Source organism: Endocarpon pusillum (assembly GCF_000464535.1).
Source record: "Endocarpon pusillum Z07020 unplaced genomic scaffold scaffold371, whole genome shotgun sequence".
NCBI lineage: Eukaryota > Fungi > Ascomycota > Eurotiomycetes > Verrucariales > Verrucariaceae > Endocarpon > Endocarpon pusillum.
The window spans coordinates 18,240-37,617 of record NW_006916354.1 but is presented as its reverse complement, the minus strand read 5'-3'; the positions used below and the strand labels follow the sequence as shown (position 1 = coordinate 37,617).

At 51.3% G+C, this 19,378-nt stretch overlaps 8 protein-coding genes across 8 annotated transcripts; 3 read left to right on the top strand and 5 right to left on the bottom strand.

The window, feature by feature from the left end:
• Nucleotides 1-474: 474 nt before the first annotated feature.
• EPUS_05983 (uncharacterized protein) lies at nucleotides 475-1,479 on the bottom strand (the record flags this gene model as incomplete). The annotated part of the gene is made up of 1 exon (XM_007804979.1): nucleotides 475-1,479. The coding sequence occupies one exon, from the start codon at nucleotides 1,477-1,479 to the stop codon at nucleotides 475-477; it is 1,005 nt and encodes a 334-aa protein (XP_007803170.1).
• Nucleotides 1,480-2,409: 930 nt separating this feature from the next.
• EPUS_05982 (uncharacterized protein) lies at nucleotides 2,410-3,765 on the bottom strand (the record flags this gene model as incomplete). Its single annotated transcript, XM_007804978.1, has 1 exon — nucleotides 2,410-3,765. The coding sequence occupies one exon, from the start codon at nucleotides 3,763-3,765 to the stop codon at nucleotides 2,410-2,412; it is 1,356 nt and encodes a 451-aa protein (XP_007803169.1).
• A 2,580-nt stretch (nucleotides 3,766-6,345) lies between these two features.
• On the top strand, nucleotides 6,346-8,261 carry EPUS_05981 (uncharacterized protein; the record flags this gene model as incomplete). Its single annotated transcript, XM_007804977.1, has 2 exons — nucleotides 6,346-6,566; nucleotides 6,623-8,261. The coding sequence occupies 2 exons, from the start codon at nucleotides 6,346-6,348 to the stop codon at nucleotides 8,259-8,261; spliced, it is 1,860 nt and encodes a 619-aa protein (XP_007803168.1).
• Nucleotides 8,262-8,880: 619 nt separating this feature from the next.
• Nucleotides 8,881-11,305, bottom strand: EPUS_05980 (uncharacterized protein; the record flags this gene model as incomplete). The annotated part of the gene is made up of 2 exons (XM_007804976.1): nucleotides 8,881-9,253; nucleotides 9,306-11,305. The coding sequence occupies 2 exons, from the start codon at nucleotides 11,303-11,305 to the stop codon at nucleotides 8,881-8,883; spliced, it is 2,373 nt and encodes a 790-aa protein (XP_007803167.1).
• Nucleotides 11,306-13,527: 2,222 nt separating this feature from the next.
• Nucleotides 13,528-14,421, top strand: EPUS_05979 (uncharacterized protein; the record flags this gene model as incomplete). The annotated part of the gene is made up of 1 exon (XM_007804975.1): nucleotides 13,528-14,421. The coding sequence occupies one exon, from the start codon at nucleotides 13,528-13,530 to the stop codon at nucleotides 14,419-14,421; it is 894 nt and encodes a 297-aa protein (XP_007803166.1).
• Nucleotides 14,422-14,895: 474 nt separating this feature from the next.
• EPUS_05978 (uncharacterized protein) lies at nucleotides 14,896-16,263 on the top strand (the record flags this gene model as incomplete). The annotated part of the gene is made up of 1 exon (XM_007804974.1): nucleotides 14,896-16,263. The coding sequence occupies one exon, from the start codon at nucleotides 14,896-14,898 to the stop codon at nucleotides 16,261-16,263; it is 1,368 nt and encodes a 455-aa protein (XP_007803165.1).
• A 418-nt stretch (nucleotides 16,264-16,681) lies between these two features.
• Nucleotides 16,682-17,444, bottom strand: EPUS_05977 (60S ribosomal protein L10a; the record flags this gene model as incomplete). The annotated part of the gene is made up of 3 exons (XM_007804973.1): nucleotides 16,682-17,138; nucleotides 17,192-17,369; nucleotides 17,426-17,444. 3 exons carry the CDS (start codon nucleotides 17,442-17,444, stop codon nucleotides 16,682-16,684), a joined length of 654 nt encoding a protein of 217 aa, XP_007803164.1.
• Nucleotides 17,445-17,744: 300 nt separating this feature from the next.
• EPUS_05976 (uncharacterized protein) lies at nucleotides 17,745-18,482 on the bottom strand (the record flags this gene model as incomplete). The annotated part of the gene is made up of 1 exon (XM_007804972.1): nucleotides 17,745-18,482. One exon carries the CDS (start codon nucleotides 18,480-18,482, stop codon nucleotides 17,745-17,747), a length of 738 nt encoding a protein of 245 aa, XP_007803163.1.
• Between the last annotated feature and the right edge of the window lie 896 nt (nucleotides 18,483-19,378).

Here is a 19,378-nt window from a genome sequence, read left to right as displayed (position 1 = left end):
TGTAGAGCGAGAGTGACAGAGTCTTCAGAGCATGGAAGCTCCGCATCTGGAATACTTGTGCAGCGGATATGGATCATAGCTATTTCGCTGCCTCTCCGAGCTGCTACCGCAGCGGTGGGTGCAGCAGATCTCTCTATTCGAGCATGTGACGAAGCTTCTGCGCGCTTACCAAGAAATAAACGAGTTTGCGGATGTGCCACGAACAGAAACCTTCATTACGTCCGACCTACCTCAATAGGAAGGTGAGATTGCCGCGTCGAGTCCCAGATGGAACGTGGATGGATCTTGCTGTTCTGCTGTAGCGAGTAATTCATGCAACTCAAGGCTAGAAGGACGGACTTCGGGGTTCCACGGAATCGATCGGACATCCTTCGTACCATCATTGCTAGATCAACCTCCGGGTAATAGGCCTTATTGAACATGCCTCGTCTTGCTGCAGAGCAACACGAGAGAAATTGTTCTTGGAATAAGACATCAGCGAAACCACCAATTGACTGATGCGGTCGTTCCTGTCCCAGCACTCCTGATACTATGCCACCATCCGAGTGGGATGAAGAGAGCTTTTCCTTGCTCTACGGTAGCTTCGTAGCCACCAACTTGAAGACCCGGGGCAAGCTGCGATGAATCGCCATCTCCCCATACTTGGTTTGCGAGCATCTCCCTCTCCTCGCCTTGCATCATTTCCTCGCTTCGGAATACGGCACTTCTATTCCTTCCTAGCTTTGCTTGGACCGACCCAAAGATCTCACTCCCAACTTCGGGCGGGAAGAGCCGCACGGTCTTGGTGCCGGCGAGCTGGAGGAAGAAATTGGGGTTCGGGTCACGATGGAGTGGCGTGTCGGTGGGTGGTAAGCCGATCCAGATGTTGGCGTCGTAGATATCGCCTTTTCCTGCTTTGAGCACGACTTCGGGGGTTGGGAGATCAGCTTGGAGAGGTTGAGGTAGGTCAGAGATCTGACATTGGGCGAGGTAGAGACGAGGTGATGGAGATGGGGTAGAGGGGTTAGCCGTGGTTGTTGCTTGATTTTGCTGCATCCATTCCAGGAACAGCTTCAGTGGAGCGTGGAAGCGCTCGAATGTCTGTCTGCCTGAGGATTCGGTTTGCGTGAGCTCCAGGGGTACACTCGTGTCGCCGTATTTTGTGAGGTAGTCAAAGTTGAGAGTACGTAGGGATGGTCGTTTATGGTCTGTTTCTAACCAGGACTGGGAGGCGGGAGGTTGCTTTGACTCATCCTGAGGAAGCAGAGCAGGGAGCTTGGGGTTGAAAGCTCGCTGCTGAAAGGTATCACGATCCCAGCTGGCTAAAGTAGGGACCGTCTGGAAGCTCCCGTGCCTGGAAGAGTGTGCAATGTATCTAACACTGCACAGAGCTTTTGAAGGGGCTACATGGGTTTGTCCGTTTCGATACCTTCTGCCAGAATCGGAAAAGGCGCGTCTCTTCCAATGCACAAGAGGTGGCCGTCTCGTCCAACATTGCATTTGAAGAACAGCGAGCACGGAGCCGACGGAATGACCACCGTCGTCCAAATGTAGTGTAACTTATGCCTCAGCTTTTTATGAGACCTTGGTTGACCCCTAGTCAGTCGAAGAGTCGTCATTGGATCTTAGGACTAATTAAAATTAAAGTACGGAGTCGTGCATCAAAAGCCGTGAATATCCGCTAACTACGATAAAGTAAAGCTAGCTATCTTTGTAGTAGTCCTATGCTAGTCTCTACTCACGATGTTAGAACTGCTAATGGACCGAATACCTGAAGCTTAGCTGACATAGGTTGTGAGTCACCCCTAGCAGCCTAAAAGAAGGCCAAGCGGCCCTAGAGATTCAAGGAAATTATGGGGACTGTTAAGGGTCACTGTAAGGGCTCCCTCTCTGTGGGACACAAATTAGGCAGTACTAACTTCAGCTAGAGTTTGTTAGCGGCGCTCTAGTTCTAGCGTATATTGATGACTTTTAATGTACGACTCTGTATAGCGTAGTAAGTATAATCATCTATCTAACTAATGTGAAAACACCACCAAGCTCGATCAATTAGCTGCAGAGTGCAGTAAGCTTAAAAATGCGGGCCGCGGGAATCACTGTTCTAATTGAATAAAGTTCCCCTTTCCTGTCTTCTTGAAATCAGTTGTGGATTAGGCAGTGCTTTAGGGCGCTAAGGCTGCAGAATCTTGCTAAGCTGTACCCCATCAAAAATCAGAATGCGTACACAGAATGCGCAGAATTTACAGAATGATCTTCTATCCTTCTATCCTTCTATTCTTTTGTTTTCTAAAAAAAAGTTACATCTAGTAAGCAATTAATTAAGTCGGGAGTGCAGCTTCCTAGGCTGCTGGGATATTTAGCATATATGTCACCTCGATGAATGCCATCCTCCATCTTACTCCGTATCATGGCCCATCAGTGGACAGCTACCTAAATGATAATGATCTCCTGATCTCTGATGAAGATATCTTCCTTTTCCAGAGATCTGAAAGTCCCAATTCGACGATAGTGATCTGAACCCTGGATTTTTGCCAGCAAGAGCCCTTTCCCACGAACCACAAGAAGAGCATAAATCATATAGTCCAGATATTGTTTGCTCTGATAGTCCTTAAGGGTATCCCAACTTCCGACGGCGATTTCTTCTCCGTCCGCATTTGCACGCAATGAGACGTACTCCTGCTTGTACTTTCCCCACTTCTGAGCAGGCCACAACGTTGTCAGCGGTCCGCGAACATTCAATTCGAAGCCTCTGGATCCACTCTTATTCGCCCGAATGGGATCATAAGATCCGGAGATATTCTTGCAATCCAGAACCGCCAACCGCTGGTTTTTGGGGTTCTGAATCATATCTCGCATAGGAGGGCTAAGGCTCATGCTCACCCTGCCGTCGATCGAAGCCCAAGACCACGATGGTGCTCGATCCACTGCCCGTGTGACACATTTCAACGTCGACGTCGCATACACCGACTTCCACAGCAGTTCCACGTGTAGGTCATCTTTCCAAAGCCCATACATGTATTTGCAACGTATCACGCTCCCAAGAAATTTGGCGTATCCAGCGATTGCCGCGAGCTTGTCCATTGAGTTGGACATTTGGAGCTCGGTATACAAAATGAGACTCTGTCGCCACCGGTCGAAGGCAAGTTCCTGGGATTTTGAATTGTCATCGTGAGTAGTCAAGTCGTGGGGCGTATGCAAATCAAAGTGATGAGGGTCGAAAGTGGCCGGATCCGCAGTGGCAGAAGGGATAATCGAGAAGCTTCCTTCTTCGTTGACAGACATCGTTTGGCACGAGAATAAGACCATCTCAGAGGCATAAGTAAGGGTTCTTCGGCTTAATTTCTCCTCTTGAAAAGGCCAAGCACGTTTGGAGAGGGGGCCTTTTGCTGAATCTCTGGGTAGCGACAATTTCACCACCCCCTTCATGTCACTTTCAGGATATAGCGTCCCCAAGGTCATACGACCATATCCAATTTCACACGGAGAGGCTTTTGGCTCGGGAAGATCGTTCAGGAATCCGTCGGCACAATCTGGAGCAGATCCGACGATGAGCGTAAGGTAGGCATTTTCGTAGTACTGGGACATCTTCAGTGCCTCAACTTTGAAATCCTCCAGGTCTCTTTGCTCTTGTATGATACAAAGCGCATCAACCCAGAGGTAATCAACACCCAGTTCTCGGCATACGACGATTGCATCCTGGACAGTTTTCGGAAGCTGGTCCATTTCAATTCCGGTGGAGGTGAAGACATCAAATATCGACATCGCTGTGGAGGAGTCCTTCTCCATTGTCAGACATAGGTTCTTGCCGCTCCTTCCCCAACAGTAGGAGAGAGCCACATAATCTTGCCTCTCACTACCATCCATTCTACCCCTTGTCTCAATCACAATGGGCTTACCCTTGATATCCAAAATCCGCGTTGGAAAGACGGAGTAGTTACGGCTTGCACACTTTTTATGTGTTGAGTCACAATTTCTGACCCATTTCTTGACTCTGGTCATGGTGGCTTGATGACCTGGATTTTGTGACGGTAATCGGCCAGCAATATACTTAGCAGGCGGCGTGCCTAGTTGAATAGTAACCGAAGTTACTGTAGTTCAAAAGTCATTGAATAAATTTTGCAATACACACCTAGTTCAGCAGAGATCATGAGTCGGGTCGCCAAATTTCTGCCTGGGGAAGAGGCTCCAATTCCCACAAATGCTTTATCACTTCTTTCTCTCAATTTGCCCAACGAATAGAAATCATGAACCTCCCCCCATAATGTTATCTCTGTATCAAAATCTTGCTCGGTCTCATCTCTAGGGTAGATTCCACGTTGGAGTCTGTCAATCAAATCTGATCGTTCGGTGACAATGGAAACATAGGAGAGATGGCAAAGGTCACAACCTGATTCAGCTGAGCGTCGCAGGTCTGGGAAGGAGGGTTGCTGAAGGATATTTCTACCGTTGCGAATGTTGTCAATATCGATCTGACGACAGTTTTCGCACCGCATGAGGGGTTAGAACACTTGTAGTAACAGATGTTTTTCAAGAAAGGTGGTTGGGAACGTCAAGAAGGGAGACAGGGAGCATCAAGAAAGCAGAGAGGCTGCATCAAGAAGGGAAATGAGGAGCATCAGCTTTAAATATTGGCCCAAAGGCTGCTGTTGAACTTCTGAGAGCGCCTATTGGCCGCGTAATCTCTTCACCTGCTTTTAACGAGTCAATTTCTACTGCAATTTCGCTTCTAGTTAGCTTTCGAATAGTACTATTTATAGTATCATAGCTATAATAATTAGCCTTTTATAGACGAATCGTACTAGTCCCAATTAGGAAGACAGCTCATTTAGGGACACAGAGGATATAGCAGCCTAGTCCATAGGTGAGATCGGCTACAGATTCTTATTCTTATTACAGAGAAAGACGTATTTTATTGATACTCAGGGTAGACAGAAAGCGTGTATAATCTCTATAGATCATCTGCAGCGCTGCCCTTAAGGGAGGAGCCCCTGAGAGCCTTGCTGGCCCTATACAAAATTGTAACTAGTCGTGCAAGATGTTACAGCACGTGAACACAATAGGCACCGACAGGCCTTGTTGGCTGCACGGACCCTGTGTGAGGAGACCCTGGAACTACCTAAGCCCGAGGGCTTGGCGAAAGGACACGCTCATGCGGAGACAACCTTGAGCAAGGTGTTCATGAGGAGGGACTGGTGAGCAACGCTCAGGAGTGATCATGTCTGATCACCCATGAGCACGAATCTCCTAGTCTATATAAGCACGCTCATTTCCCAAGTAGTTTCCTTGTCTTGGTAGTCAACCAATGTTATCATCTCATCCCTCGCTTGAGGCTATTCAGAAGTATCTTTGATTGCACCCCCTGTTCTACCCAACCAACCCACTTGGACCCAACCTACAGTTGAGACTTGTCTTGAAAAGTTGAGCCCTAACACAAGAGCGGAATACAATGCTATCAGGTGTGAAATCAGAAGTAAAAAGAGTCTGATTTCCTAGTTATAAGTAGCTACAACAATATATAGCAAGAGTATCATGTGACATGGCTTGGCTAGATATGCCAAGCCTGTTACGTGCCAGCGCCCAGATTTAGCTTGAATATCATAGCGTCATGCAGAAGTGATGTTATCAAGGCGCTAGTAATTTTGCTCCAGAACAGAGTACTGTTGACGAGACAGCTAAACTTTGAACGGTTAGCGGTACGGCTCTAGCTGATATTTATGGCCATTGACCAGAGAGGCTTCTACTACGTGGGCACCCATGTGACACTGTATCATAACTAGCTATTACTACGTAGTAAAACCATGCTAAAATGATTTCTGCCCCTTATCGTACTATTTGGCATTTCCCATGTGTACAACACCACGCCCGAGGGAACGGTTGACCTGGACGGAACAACAGCCTATCCCCTAACTGGTCGCCCGCACAGAACGGCCGTAAGTGTATTTGCCGCTCTCAAGCTCAACCTCGGCTCAGCCTTGAGATCAACAGCAGGACAAGCACGCGGCGCCGCAGTGTAACACTGCTACTCGATTACGTATCGATCTCCCCCCCAAACCCATTCCGCGTACTTTCCGCATTCGGCCGCCTTGCCACGGTGGTTTCGTCTTTGGGCGTTTTGGTGCAAGTGCTAGTTTCGGTATAGCGCCCCGGGAAGGGCAAGAACATCCTCTTGATGGAGCGTCTCGCGGTCTCTCACAGGCTTCTTCTGGCAGAGCTACATCGCCTGGCTACAAGCTTGTAACCCAAAAACATTTGTTTGTTTGTTTGTTTGTTTCTTGCTTGACTTCTCAACTTGGTCTGAAAGCCCAGTGTCTTTCTTACGCTTCTTTTGTATTCATTCCTTGTTCCTAGATATCGATCATCATCGCCATGGCCAACGCCGTCAACACCATCCGCCGGGTCAATGCCTTTGGTGACGGTGCCTACACATACTACCCTGTCGTGGTCATAGGCGCTGGCGAGTCGGGAATCGCCATGGGATGTCAATTGAGATCCAAGCTTGGTTTTGATCAATTTCGCATCTTTGAAAGGAAATCCGGCATTGGTGGCACTTGGTACACCACCTGCTATCCTGGCGTTGCTTGCGACATGTGAGACGCCCTCACTCGAAATCCCCGTGTCTTGTCGCAGTCTAACCTAATTAAAGCCCAACCATCTGCTATTCGTATTCGTTCGCTCGAAATGCGGGTTGGAGCACTTTGCATCCTTCCGGTCCAGAGATCGCGAAATATCTTTACAATGTCTGCGAGCAATTTCACATCCTCGACAAAATCCAGACGGATACTGATGTCACCTCGATACGTTGGCTCGATGATGAAGAGGAATGGGAACTGGTTCTTGAACACATGGCCCCAGGAATGGGTGACTTGAGCGGGAGACAACGAAAAGCTATAGCAGAGTCGCAAGGCATTGCCAAGGTCTGCTTCAAAAGGGAGACCATCCGGGCCAAGGTTGTTGCCAGCGCAGTCGGCGGTCTCGTGGAGCCAAAACCATATCCCGAAGTTCCCGGCCTCGACAGATTCAAAGGCGACATTCTCCATACTGCACGCTGGGATCCTACCACTAAACTGCAAGACAAGAACGTCGTCATCCTAGGTGCCGGCTGCAGCGCCGCCCAGGTGACCCCGGAAATCATCAAACCACCCTACAACGCCAAATCCATAACACAACTCCTCCGCTCCCCGGGCTGGGTTGAGCCCACCTTCGGTCCCAAGGTGGTCAAATGGTGGGAGTCCAACACACCGGCCCTGTTCTCCTTGGTGCCTGGGCTGCAATGGACCGTTCGCAAAGCCCTGTTCGCCCTTATCGAACTCGAATTCCTGCGCACCTTCAGCATTGGCGCCAGGGCGCGAAAATACCGTGTCGAAAAGCAAAAGACCCTCATCGCCTACATGCACAAGATGGTACCCGAAAAATACTGGGAGATCCTTACCCCTGACTACGAAGTCGGCTGCAAACGCCGCGTCAAGGACAGTGATTGGTTCCGCAGCTTGCAAAACCCAAAGATCGAACTCACCTCACTGCCTCTAACCTCGGTCCAAGAACACACGGTCACCCTCGGGCCCGGACGCCACTACCCACCCATGTCCCAAACGGACAGCAAGGTCTCCACCGCCGAGCGCACCATTCCCTGCGATACCCTCATCTTCGCCAACGGCTACGAGACGGGCGAATGGCTTCACCCGCTCGACGTCAAGGGGCGAGACGGCCGCTCCCTCTACGATGTCTGGGAGTCTCGCGGTGGCTCCCAGGCCTACCTCGGCACCGCCATGGACGGGTTCCCCAACTTCTTCCTGATTTTCGGCCCCAACACCGCGACGGGCCATTCATCCGTGATCCTCGCCTCGGAGAACATGGTCAATCACTCGCTCAACTTCATCAGGCCGATCTTGGACGGGGAGGTGAGGACGTACGAGGTGAAGGAGGAGGCGGAGCGGCGATGGACGCAGAAGGTTCAAGACGCGTTGAAGGACAGCGTTTGGCAGAAGGGCGGGTGTAAGAGCTGGTATTTCAAGGAAGAGAGTGGCTGGAACGCGACCGTGTATCCGTGGAGTCAGATCCATTTCACCTTGCGGTGTATGTTTCCCCGGTATGGCGATTGGGAGGCCACATACACCAGGAAGGGCGCTGTCAAGAGGAGGGTCAGGACGGTGGCGAAGGTGCTGGGCACGCTGGTGGTGATGGGCGCATTGGTTTATACGGGCACGTACGGCGTGGAGGAGGTGGTCGGCGGGTTAAGGGGGGTGTTGAGAGATGGCTTAGACAGGCTGAGGAGTTGGCTATAGCAGGAGTGAAACTCGTGTACAGATCACATTATGTAGTATATATCGTCGCCCCATTTAGTATTTAGTCCACTTGAATAAAAAATTAATTTGATAGACAACCAAGAAAAATAAACGGCATGGCATACAAATGCTGCATCTACTGCTGCATCTACTGCTGCATCTACTGCTGCATCTCTGATGTATCTGTGTCCATCCATCTTATGGTGCGGAGTACTCATGATTGATCATGGGCAGTGGGAATGTTCCTCCTTGGCGGCCATTCCTTCGACATCCATCCTAAGTAACTAAGTTAGGCACGAGACTCGACGAGGTATATGTTATACATATGCAGGGGTCTTGATGTAATACTCTCATCTCGACATTTGGCTCATGCTAGGTAGGTATGTATGTATGTGCATCCATCTCCGCCGGGGTTGTAACTGTTCGAGAACAAGCAAAAGCTCCTCCCTTTCTATCCGTCTGTCTGTCTGTCCGTCTGTCCATGCAAGTCTCCTCACCGATACAATAATATCAAGCCTATCTATATACAAGGATTCCTCTCCCTTCTCTTCCCTCCTCACCTCTCCCCTGAATCGATCTACTCGCAGCTTTACCCCTTTCCCTTTTCCCTTCGAACAGATCAATCCCTCAGCCCCTCAACCACCAACTCGACTCTCTTAACTGGATGCAGCAGCATAGCAGGCAGACACATCCTGCCCTCTCCGCCCCCCCTCTCGCCCACGCCACTAACCTCAAACTCCTCGCCCCCGGCATTATGAAACCGATATCCCAGCCAGCGATGCCACAGCACCTCCGGAAAGCCCGCATTGTAATACCACGTCGTGCCCCTGAAATTGTGCTCGGGGTCTCCAAACACCGCCGTCCTGGCCCCGCCGCTCGCTCCATTCCTGCCCGCATTGAACGTTGCTTCGAGGTATCTGGTCGGCCAGCGACGGTCGATGTATTCCGCGTGCGGGGCGTAGACGGCTTTGAGGCCGTGGTGCAGAGCGCAGCTGGCGGGCCACATCTCGGAGAACATGGTGTGCCGGTTCAGGCTGACTTCACGGTGCATGGTCATCAGCAGGCGGCGGGAGAGGCGGGAGGCGGTGATGATTGCAGCTCGGCGGGGCGGTGTTGTAGCCGGTTATGTCGTCGGCGAGGATCCAGGTTGTGCCGGAGGGGTCAAAGAGTGGGTTGAAGGTTATTAGGTCGGCTTCTTCGCCGACGCCCCAGGTGGATTTGTCGGCGTCGTAGGTGGTTGGGGGGACAGGGTCGGTGGGGAAGGTGGTGTTGTCGTCGTCGAGAGGCGGTTCGGGACCCCAGATGGGTATGTCGCCTTCGCGTTTATCAGTGCCAGTGCCGGTGCTGGAGGTGGTGCTGCCGGCACCGGTGTGAATGTGGAGGCCGCTCCAGATGTTGTTGGGAGAGTTGGTGCCGAGCTGGGTTTGGACACGCACCATTTGGCGGAAGTCTTCCCAGGATCCATGTTCGGAGGGAATGTAGAAGCGGCTGTTGCGTTCCCAGAGGCCTTTTCGTGGTTGCGCTTTGGCCCAGTTACTGACGCTGTCGAAAAGATGGTACCAGTGTCCTGTATAACGGACGTCCATCTCCCAATTCCAGATGAAGTCGTATTCGGGATGGGTATACGCAAAGTACTGTAATGGCATGTGTGCGCTGCGATAGACACCATGCACAGGAAGGCCTCGCGTGAATGATTCTGCGAGTCCACCGTACAGGAGACCCATCTGTCGTTCTGACCAGAGAGTGCCCATGCCCCAAAATTCTTCTGGAAGGGCGTCACGTAGAACGCGTTCGTAGGTCTCGTTGTCGGACCAGATGGGTGCATTGTCGTCTTTCACCTGGATTAGGAAGTGGATAGTATACTCGCCGCCTGAATTGAGTGAGAGCTCAGCGATGATAGACCGGAGATAGAGCATGTCTTCGGTGGTGAAAGGATAATCCCACCACGTGCGGATCACCACGGCGGTCCTAGGCAGCTTGGTGGTCTTGTCCGGTTGCGGACTTGGACCCTCTGATGGTACACTCTCACCTGGCGCCTGCTCTCCTGAATCTTCCCTTCCCTCTTCTCGTCCAGCCAGCCCCCCCACCTGCATAGATCGGAATCTCTCGGACCCAGTGGACTTGATCTCTGCGAATCTGTCCTTGTTTGCCATGGTGCATGTTTGCTGTGCCTCTACCCATTGTACGGCTCTGTAGTCAACCTGCGGGACCTCTTCCCACACCCCATCGGCCCCGTCACGATCCCCCTCCAGGGCTGCCCCAGTTCCTCCTCGACTAAGACTGTAACCTAGTCCATAAGGACCCAATCGTCCAAATCGGTCATAGCAGATGTCATTCCGCATCCCTAACAACGAGTTCGTGCCCATGACAGGATCTGGGAAGCCATTTGGCACCCCATTGTAAATTCTGACTGGCGGGATTTGAATCTTGTTCTCTCTGTCTAGATAACAATCCACTTTTATACCATACTGGTTTTTATATGCGTCAGACATGTAATCGGGATATGGATTGAAGGCCTCCGGTGTGATGCTGCCTCGACGTGTGTGTTCTCTCGTTGTACTGCTAGAGGTCTGATCCGAAGATGGGTACTCCGGCACATTCACACTGCGAGACACCAAGCTGCGAACACCTCCGTAATATCTTTCTAAAAACGGGAATGCCTCCCATGGTGCAGGCGGAGGTGGACTCGACTTCCCTATCTCGATCTGTACTCTCTTTCCCGAACTCCAGCTCAAATGTGCAAGTGAGAAGATGAAAACTAAGATGGTTGCCGCGACCGCCCAGCACAGCCATCTCATCACCGCCTGACCGGTTCTGAAGGGGAGACGTCCAATGGCCCTTTGCGAGTAAGCATTGCCAAGCATTGGCTGGTAGGAGGATGATGTGGCGCGGGAGGAGTAGGACGATGGCGAATCTTCCTCGTCATATTCGTCCTCTGCGGGGTCTGATAGCCCCAATGCTTCCTTCTCCAAGTCTGAACATGCGCGATTGCGGCTTGGTGGTGCTATCTCGAAGCCTGACGACGTCCTGACCCGCCGGGACATGGCAAACACCCGACTTGAGTCATGCGCAGCTATGCCGTAAGTGTAGCTTGATCCCCAAGATCTCGGATGCGAAAGGTGGATGGCGGAAGTGTTCGTGCTTCTCAGGAGTTACTACTTGCGGTACTGACACCAAGTCCGCCGTCCGTCGGATTGCCAATTGGAACTCGGAAGGTTCGTAGGGGGAAAGGAAATAGAAGACCGCGCAAGCTGTGCTTCCACACCAGAGACGTATGTACAGTGCACACCAGGGGCAACTGGTCAAAGAAAACTCGGTGTTGGTTTGGTTTGGCTTGCTTCGAGGTTCTGGAGATGGACAAACCATGAGCGGCAAAGGGTAAAAAGGTTGGGGGGGCCGAGGCTGATGGGCCATGCTGATTGGCGGCAACCGATTCCAGGTAAACAATGGGCGTCATCGAATCATCAGCAGCAGCAGCAGCAACACCACCACCACCGTACCAGCAGCATTTCAAGCCCTGATCAGCCATGGCACAAGAGTACAACACTTTGTCGAGCTCCTTGTTGGACGTCAGAAGATGCAATGAGAAATGAAAGGCCTGGCAAGCAATAAGGCACGAAAGCGCTTCGCCTGCAGATGCATTCTTCCAGTTTCGCCAACTGCAGGCAAGCATTCCTTGGAGCATCAAGAAGTACTACCTATTATACGGAGTATTGTTATAACTATTCCTGAGTTGTCCATACTACGTTAGGGAGTCATCTTATGCACGCAACAGGCGTTGCTTGCGCAGCTGGCAGCACACCCGTTTTTGGACGCCACTTGGCCCCAATCTCGGTCGTCCTCGATCTGACCACCAACTCCCTCGTTGGTGTCCCGAGCAGCCGAGCAGCCGAGCAGCCGACCAGATGAACCCATGGTACAGCTTAGGCCTCCTGCTTAGCACTGTATGCTCAGGGAGGACAACACTGTCACATCAAGAGAGATTCGCAACGCTGTCTGTTGCAATGCTGAGAGCCAATAAGGGATGAGGTCAGCATCATGTGATGACCCTCGTCGAATTCCAGACACCAAGATTATCGTCCAGTGCTAGTAACGATGAGCCGGCTTCCCTGATGACTACTCCGTTGGGTATCTTGCCTCAATACGGAAGAGCCCTTCAAGTACACAACAGCCTTTTTCATCACCAAGAAGCCCTCTAGTCTCTACGACCCGTGGCAGTTGTGCGCTGGATGAGGGGTCAGCGCATCTTCGCCATTGCTACCTGTGTGGGCCATGCCTTGCCATCGTGGCATTTCCAGTGCCAGAAATGGCTGCTATTAGACTAGCCTCAACGTCACAAGGTGCAGCAGACGATCATCCCACTAGCTTACCGGTTTGTAGATGGCTAGTTGCTGCAGGATAGCCGCCTAATTACCCAGTCCCATGCATTCACCCAACTTCACCGCTGGAAGATCTGACGTTCTGCTTTGACTTATACCCAGCTATAGTGACCAGACGATACCTTCGTACCCTATACGGGACCTACAACTACGAGGCAAATAATAGGTATGCAGTCGCCTGGGCTCCAATGAAGAGTGCCCAAGCCGTCCATGTGTTGCGGATGTAGGGAGTACTACGTAGGTTATCCCTTTGTGGGAAAAGTCTAAAGGCCCCTTCCCCACACCAAAGGGTACTAAGATGGATAGATACGAGCCCTGCAACGCCCCGTGATGAGGATTCGTCGGGATTGATCCCGTAGTTGCGGCTTAAAGCTGTGAGCTGCACTATGACAACAAGGGTGCAACAGTGAAATCCAGCCAGGACGTCAGAATTCATCATGGGCCGTACCACGGACAACCTGGCTAGGTCAAAAAGGTACTTCACAGGCCACTCTGCACGTAGATATATTTCTATTTCTACGGCCAGGTGGTCCCATCACATCTCACATTGACTGCATCTACCAATGCCCGCGAGACAACAAGACTATTGCATGTGCTTCAAATTGTGGCCACGGGACTTGGAGAGAATGCTTTTGTTCTATCTGACGGCCGACTGTGGTGATCAAACTTTGTTTCGCCTGTAGAAGAGGACGTGAATATTAAGAGGCCAACCTTGCGTATAACTTTGATCCACACAATTTCAAGTGAGCTTGACTCGTTCCTTCCCTTCCTCCCATTCCTGCAGTCTTCCATTTTCCCTTCACCCTTCGCATCCCGGATTTTGGCTCCATCTCCCTACTGTTGGAGGATAATCCATCTTCAACATCAGCCCAAAGGACATGGTGATTATGGCTAACAGCACAAGCATCACCCTTTCGTCTCTTCTGAACAGAATGATTCACCAATATCAGAGCGTTGTCTCCACCTCCATCAATGGCGGGATCAAGTCATTGCCAACCACCCCACCATCTCCACCCTTTGTCCCCTTCGCCCGCCTCGGCTTTCTTCAGATTGTGTTGTGGCTTTTCTCACTTGTTCTCTTCGGCATGGGATACAAGTACATCGAACGAGATTACAAGTTGTTCCTGTCATTAGGACCCGGCGGCACTCCCTACTCGTTTCGAGGCTACACCAAACTCTCTTTGATTAGTCTATTCAAACTGCGAGATCCATACCGCGTCCCGGTCTTCCCTGCAAAGCCTCGACCAGCCAATGGTTTTCTAGAAGACCTAAAAGCCCGTCAAGGTCCTCGTCCGCAATTGCTTGGAATTGCTCCACAGCGCCAGATCACGCAAAATCCTTCTCCAGAGATGATACAGAAGTTGCAAGATATGATCCGCGAAATGGTCAATGAGTGTCCTTCTCGCTGGTATATTGCCAGATCCATGTTCGAAAAGCATAACGAGGCGCTCTTCTCTAGATTCAGAACGTCTAACGAGCCAGACCACTATGTGGAGATCGTCCATTCGCATAAGACCGATGGTAGTATGCATCTTCACCTGCATCCAGAGGATATGAAGATTGTGTTAGACAAAGGCTGGGGAGAACGTCATCCGCTCGCCCGTGGCACCACCTGGTGGTGGCATTGGCCGTGTCCTCGTTGTTTCATGATCATCTACGGGCCGAGGGACGAAGCAGAGCTCCAACAAATTAAGAGCATCATCCGGGCTGCGGCATGGTGGGTGAGTGGTGTTGACACCCGGAAGGAGAACGAGCTGCAGAATGCTTTGGCCTCGGACTGAGATTGAATGCTGAAGGAGAGAACGGACAGTGTGACAGATGACAGATGCTCGACCGTAGATTCAGGTGCCGAAGAGCTGTAGCTTTTTCAAAGACTGAGGAGTAAAGCATTCTCGCAGGCAGATGATTACCATATCAGAGACACTCAGAGGCATCATCATGGAGGACCGAGCGATTACAACGTGCATCAAGCACACTTAGCAGAATGGTAAATACACAATCAGCAGAACTACTCTCAGTTACTTGCCTTCAATGAGCTCTTGTCACACTTTGAGATTCGACTTTTCTTCCATAATAATAATAACCATGTGCAGTGGTGAACATTTACGTTTGAACCTTAATCTAACTTAACTGTGTAACTTGCTTGGCGTCGAGATAGCGCCCATCAAGCTTGGTCCGAAAGTCCAGCTCCGAGTCGTGGATGCCCAGGTATTGAGTGCGTGTCGAACGACCACCATCACATCCCTTGATCCACAATGAACCCTCCCTTATTCCGCTGGTCGAACTTCGTGTGTCGATCATGTTGGCAGGAGACCCAGTGCTCTCCATTGCGAACGGTATCACTGTCCACAAGGGCTTTCGTGAAGGAGAGGAACCTATTGAGCTTAACGAGTCTCCCGTTTAATGGCAAGAAACGCAGTAAATGGCTGCTGCAATGCCGTTCACAAACCACTGCTTCGCAAGTGGCATTGCCCCCACCAGACCCGACAGCGACGCGCTCAGTAGAGACACAAGCGAAAACCCTCCCGGAACCAGATCTCTCAGATCCCGCAAAAGCACTCGATCAATTGATAGCGGACAGCAAGCGGATACGCTCGTCAACGACAGTTCCGGATAATTTGGATGTCCTTGAATTGTTGGAGACCAGTCGGCAGCTCGCAGAGCTCCTCATTTATGGGGAACCTGAATGGCCTGAGAGAAGCACGGGTGAGATAAAGGCTACAGTCACCTCAACTTCATCCATACTCGGCCTGGAAGAAACAGCTAGGCAAGGAGCGAAGGCACCACTTCAGATGTCGATATCTTTCAGACAAAAAGCATCAGCTACCGTGGCCAAGAACCTTTACAACATCCTCCGCGATCCCAAGATCTACATCTCACTTCCCATGCTACAAGTCTACGTCCACATCCAAGTCCTCCTCGGCAAGCCCGAATACCTACCCGAGGTCTTCCATCTCTACGCTCACAAACCAATACCCCACGCATCCAAGTCGTCAAAATCAGTCTCCTCCTCTTCCTCCCTAACAACCTCTTCACAAAACATAACCTACATCTCTCCCTTCCCACGCAACCCCAAAAACGCCATCCCAACGCACCTCGCTTCCGCGGCCCTAACCTCGGCCATCGCCGTCAAATCCCTGCCCCTAGCGCTCTCCATAATCGAAACCAGCGTCGCGACGCCATCCTTCCGGCTGCACAAGATCCTCCGCCGCGCCTCCCTCCCCTTCCTCTTCCTCAGCCTGACCCCCTTCTGCGCCTACACCATCTCGACCTACGTCGCGCACCACTGGCAGAACACGTACGACCCCACGCTGGCCACCTGGCTGACCGGCGCCGGCATCATGGCCTACGTCGCCACCACCGCCACCATGGGCTTCGTGGCGTTGACCACGAGTAACGATCAGATGGAACGCGTGGTCTGGAGGCCCGGGACGAGGTTGCGGGACCGGTGGCTGAGGGAGGAGGAGAGGGCGGCGTTCGATCGCGTGGCCCTGGCCTGGGGGTTCCGGGAGAAATGGAGGTGGGGCGAGGAGCGCGGAGAGGATTGGGAGGCGCTCAAGGAGTTTTGTGCGAGAAGGGACATGATGCTGGATAAGACGGAGCTGTTGGAGGGGATGGAGTGAGCGAATCAAGTTAAAGGGGCCGCCGAGCTTTTGTTGTGGTACTGGTACTTGGGGCCCGGCATCCTGTTTGCTGAGGGTCAGGTCAAAGCAAAAGCTACGTGGAGATTGTTGGTACCGGTGAAGGTGTCATCATCTATCATGCTGTCTGGCGCACTGTTCAACTGCGAACACAGTCTATGTGAAGAATGCGGTTCAGGGTGTTGCGGGTCTGCGGAGGCGCAACATGTGGATTTCATTGTCATATCTAGTGTCAAGGTGCTAGCAGAACAGAGGTCGATCTGTGTGTAAGTTTTTCGTCTAGCGGCTCCAGTTCTGCAGGTCTCTCTCGTTCAATGAGAGAGGGGTTGAGCTCCATGAATTCCCATCTACGCATCGAATCGTAGCTCCAGTGTTGCCTCATCCACAAACGACCACCGAACTAGTACAACCTCTTCGGCGGGCTCATGCTCGCCTTGATGGTCAAGCTCCCCACATTCTGCCAGCCCTTCTTCAACAGACTGACCAGGTAATTGATGGCCAACATGATATTACTGATCAGCTCATCCTCGGTCATGCCGACATTGCCCACCGCCACGCCCATACACAGCACCTTCTTCAGCTGGAACTTGATGGTGCTCCGCACCTCGGTCATCTTGACGTTCAGATCCTCGGCGTGCGTGATCGGGGTGGGGAACTTGCCGGCCTTGGAGAGGCCGGGCCCGAGGAGACGCGGGATCTGGCGCATGAGCGTGTCGGAGGCGACGAAGGCGTCGTACTTGCGCGCCAGCTTCTTGACCAGCTTCTTGTTCTTGTTGAGCTTCTTCAGGTCGTCGGCCGACATGGCGTCGACGCCGTGGTGTTTGGCCCGGTCGATGTCGTGTTGGTCACCGAGGATGCTGGAGATGGGTTAATCTGGGGGGGTGGTTATCTGGCAAGAGGCTGAACAGACCAGAGTGCCATGTTGGGGCGAGGGACGGTGGGTAGCTTGACCGTGCCAGAGAAACGCTTGTCGCGCTGGGGGTCATAGTTCTTCAGGCCGATCTGGAGCTCGACGGTCTCGAGGAAGTTACGCTTCTTCTCGTTGAGAGAGTAGTCGAGAAGTTGTTGCACGTTTTGGCGCACTCCGGCTGTTGTTCTTTGTTAGTGACAGTGTGTCTCAGCATCACTCCAAGGTTGTACTGACCGACTGTGATTTTCGACATGATGAGAACAGTCTTCCAGAAGAATGGATGAGATTCTTATGGTGAGGATTGGCGCGTGCAGGCAGGTGGTGGTTACTAGTAGGCTGCGGTCAGAATCTACAGATCGATATTGCAAATGTGGGAAGTTTACAGCTGACTAAGACACTAGTCTGAGACTAGTCTGCTTTCGGACCTGCCCAGCATTGAGCCTCCTTTTGCTAACAGTTACTAGGTACTAGTAGTAACTCAGTACTGCCTATGAATGATGGGAATGAGAACGATTGTGTGATTATTCAACAGTCTCTCCATGTTGCCTCCACTCTATACAACACTTGCATCTCTCGTGGCTTGGAAGGTCATGGCTTTTCGCATTACAGAGCCATGGAACTCCCGCCCATTGTCCGTGGTGGACTGGTCTTCGGCAACTGTAACGAACCCCATCCTTTGATACAGGTTCCTTGCCACCGAGATACCGTCTGCAACATCAACAGTACATACTGCCTTGCCAAACCTCTTATTCTTCAGGTCCTGCTCAATAGCAGCTAAAGCAGAGCTCATCAACTTCTTGGCAAGGCCTTTGCCCCTGAACTCAGCTGCAACATATACAGAAACAATCTGGTAGGCCAGGGCAATCTTTACTGAAGACGCTTCCATCTCCTGTAGCTGGGGCTGCTCATTAATGGCATGTTGCTCTGTCAGAACTGTTTTCCACGGAGAATCATTGTCGTAGACGTCTATGTCGACGAGTTTAGGTCCCAGGAGCACAAGGATGCCCAGCCACGGTCTGAGAAGGGTAAATTCTGGGTGATGATGATGCTGTACCCCTGAAGCTTCATGTACCAGGGCAAAGGTCTTCGCTTGAGGATTTTGGAGTCGTTCTGTCCAGAACGAATGAGGTTGTTCACTTTCTGTAGCAAAACAAGAAGAAAAAGACGTTGGATCAGTCTGCAGAGCCCGAAGTCGAATGTCTCGAAAGGCTTGAGCCACCAAATCGAGCATTAGAGCATCAGTGTATTCTTTTGGGATTAGCACGGCCTCTTGCTCAGCCGGGATATCCATGATTTGGCTCCGTCTGATGTTGAGAGGACGTTGGAAGCAAATAAAGCAAGTATAGAAGATGAAAATCAAACATATTTGTCAGAAACAAGGACAAGGAGGAACCATGTACATAGTACTACTAGTAATGAGTCAGAAGAAGGCTTTGTCTTGGCAGGGTGGCCAGGCATGGTGAGTCTTATAGCTGTTTCGAATGCTGAAGTCCTCTTCGGTGAAGCTGAAAAATGATTTCAGGCTGTAGAATAGCACAAAATTAGCAGAATACGCAGTTACTTCACGTTTCTGACCGTAGTAGAGACCTTAGAGATGTCTATTGCTTCGATGGACGGGTTTGTTGATTGAAAAGAGTTGAACAAGACCACATGTTCAGAGAAATCCAGTAGAGTACACGGCATGTCACACGAGTAACTGCACCGCCCATAACAAGCAGACCTCTTAATTGAGCTTCTGTCATGACGAAGTGGTTTCAGCAGATCTGTCCTCTCGATATCCAGCTGCCTGGGTGCAAATGATCATTCTCGGTTCGAAGGGATGTAGCCACTGACATTTAGCATTGTCTATAAGGCAGCAGTATTTTCAGGCGGGGATAAGGCCCTGCAGACCGCTCACTGTTATTCACAGAGATGGCACTTGCGTTCAAAGATACTGTTAACCAAAACTGCGGTTACATTCACCGTTCGCCGCTGAGCTACCGAACTAAAACGGGTTAGCGTATCGTGATAAGAATTGCAACCTGTGAGCATCCGACTTGACCCAAACAAAAATCGCACCTTAATTGCTTGGATCCATACACGGTACATCATCAACCACACCTTGATCATTTCTCCTGCTCTTCGAGTTTCACACTGACAACGTTATACTCCTCTGTAAGTCATGCTTCCTTCAGCCCTTGCGCCCCC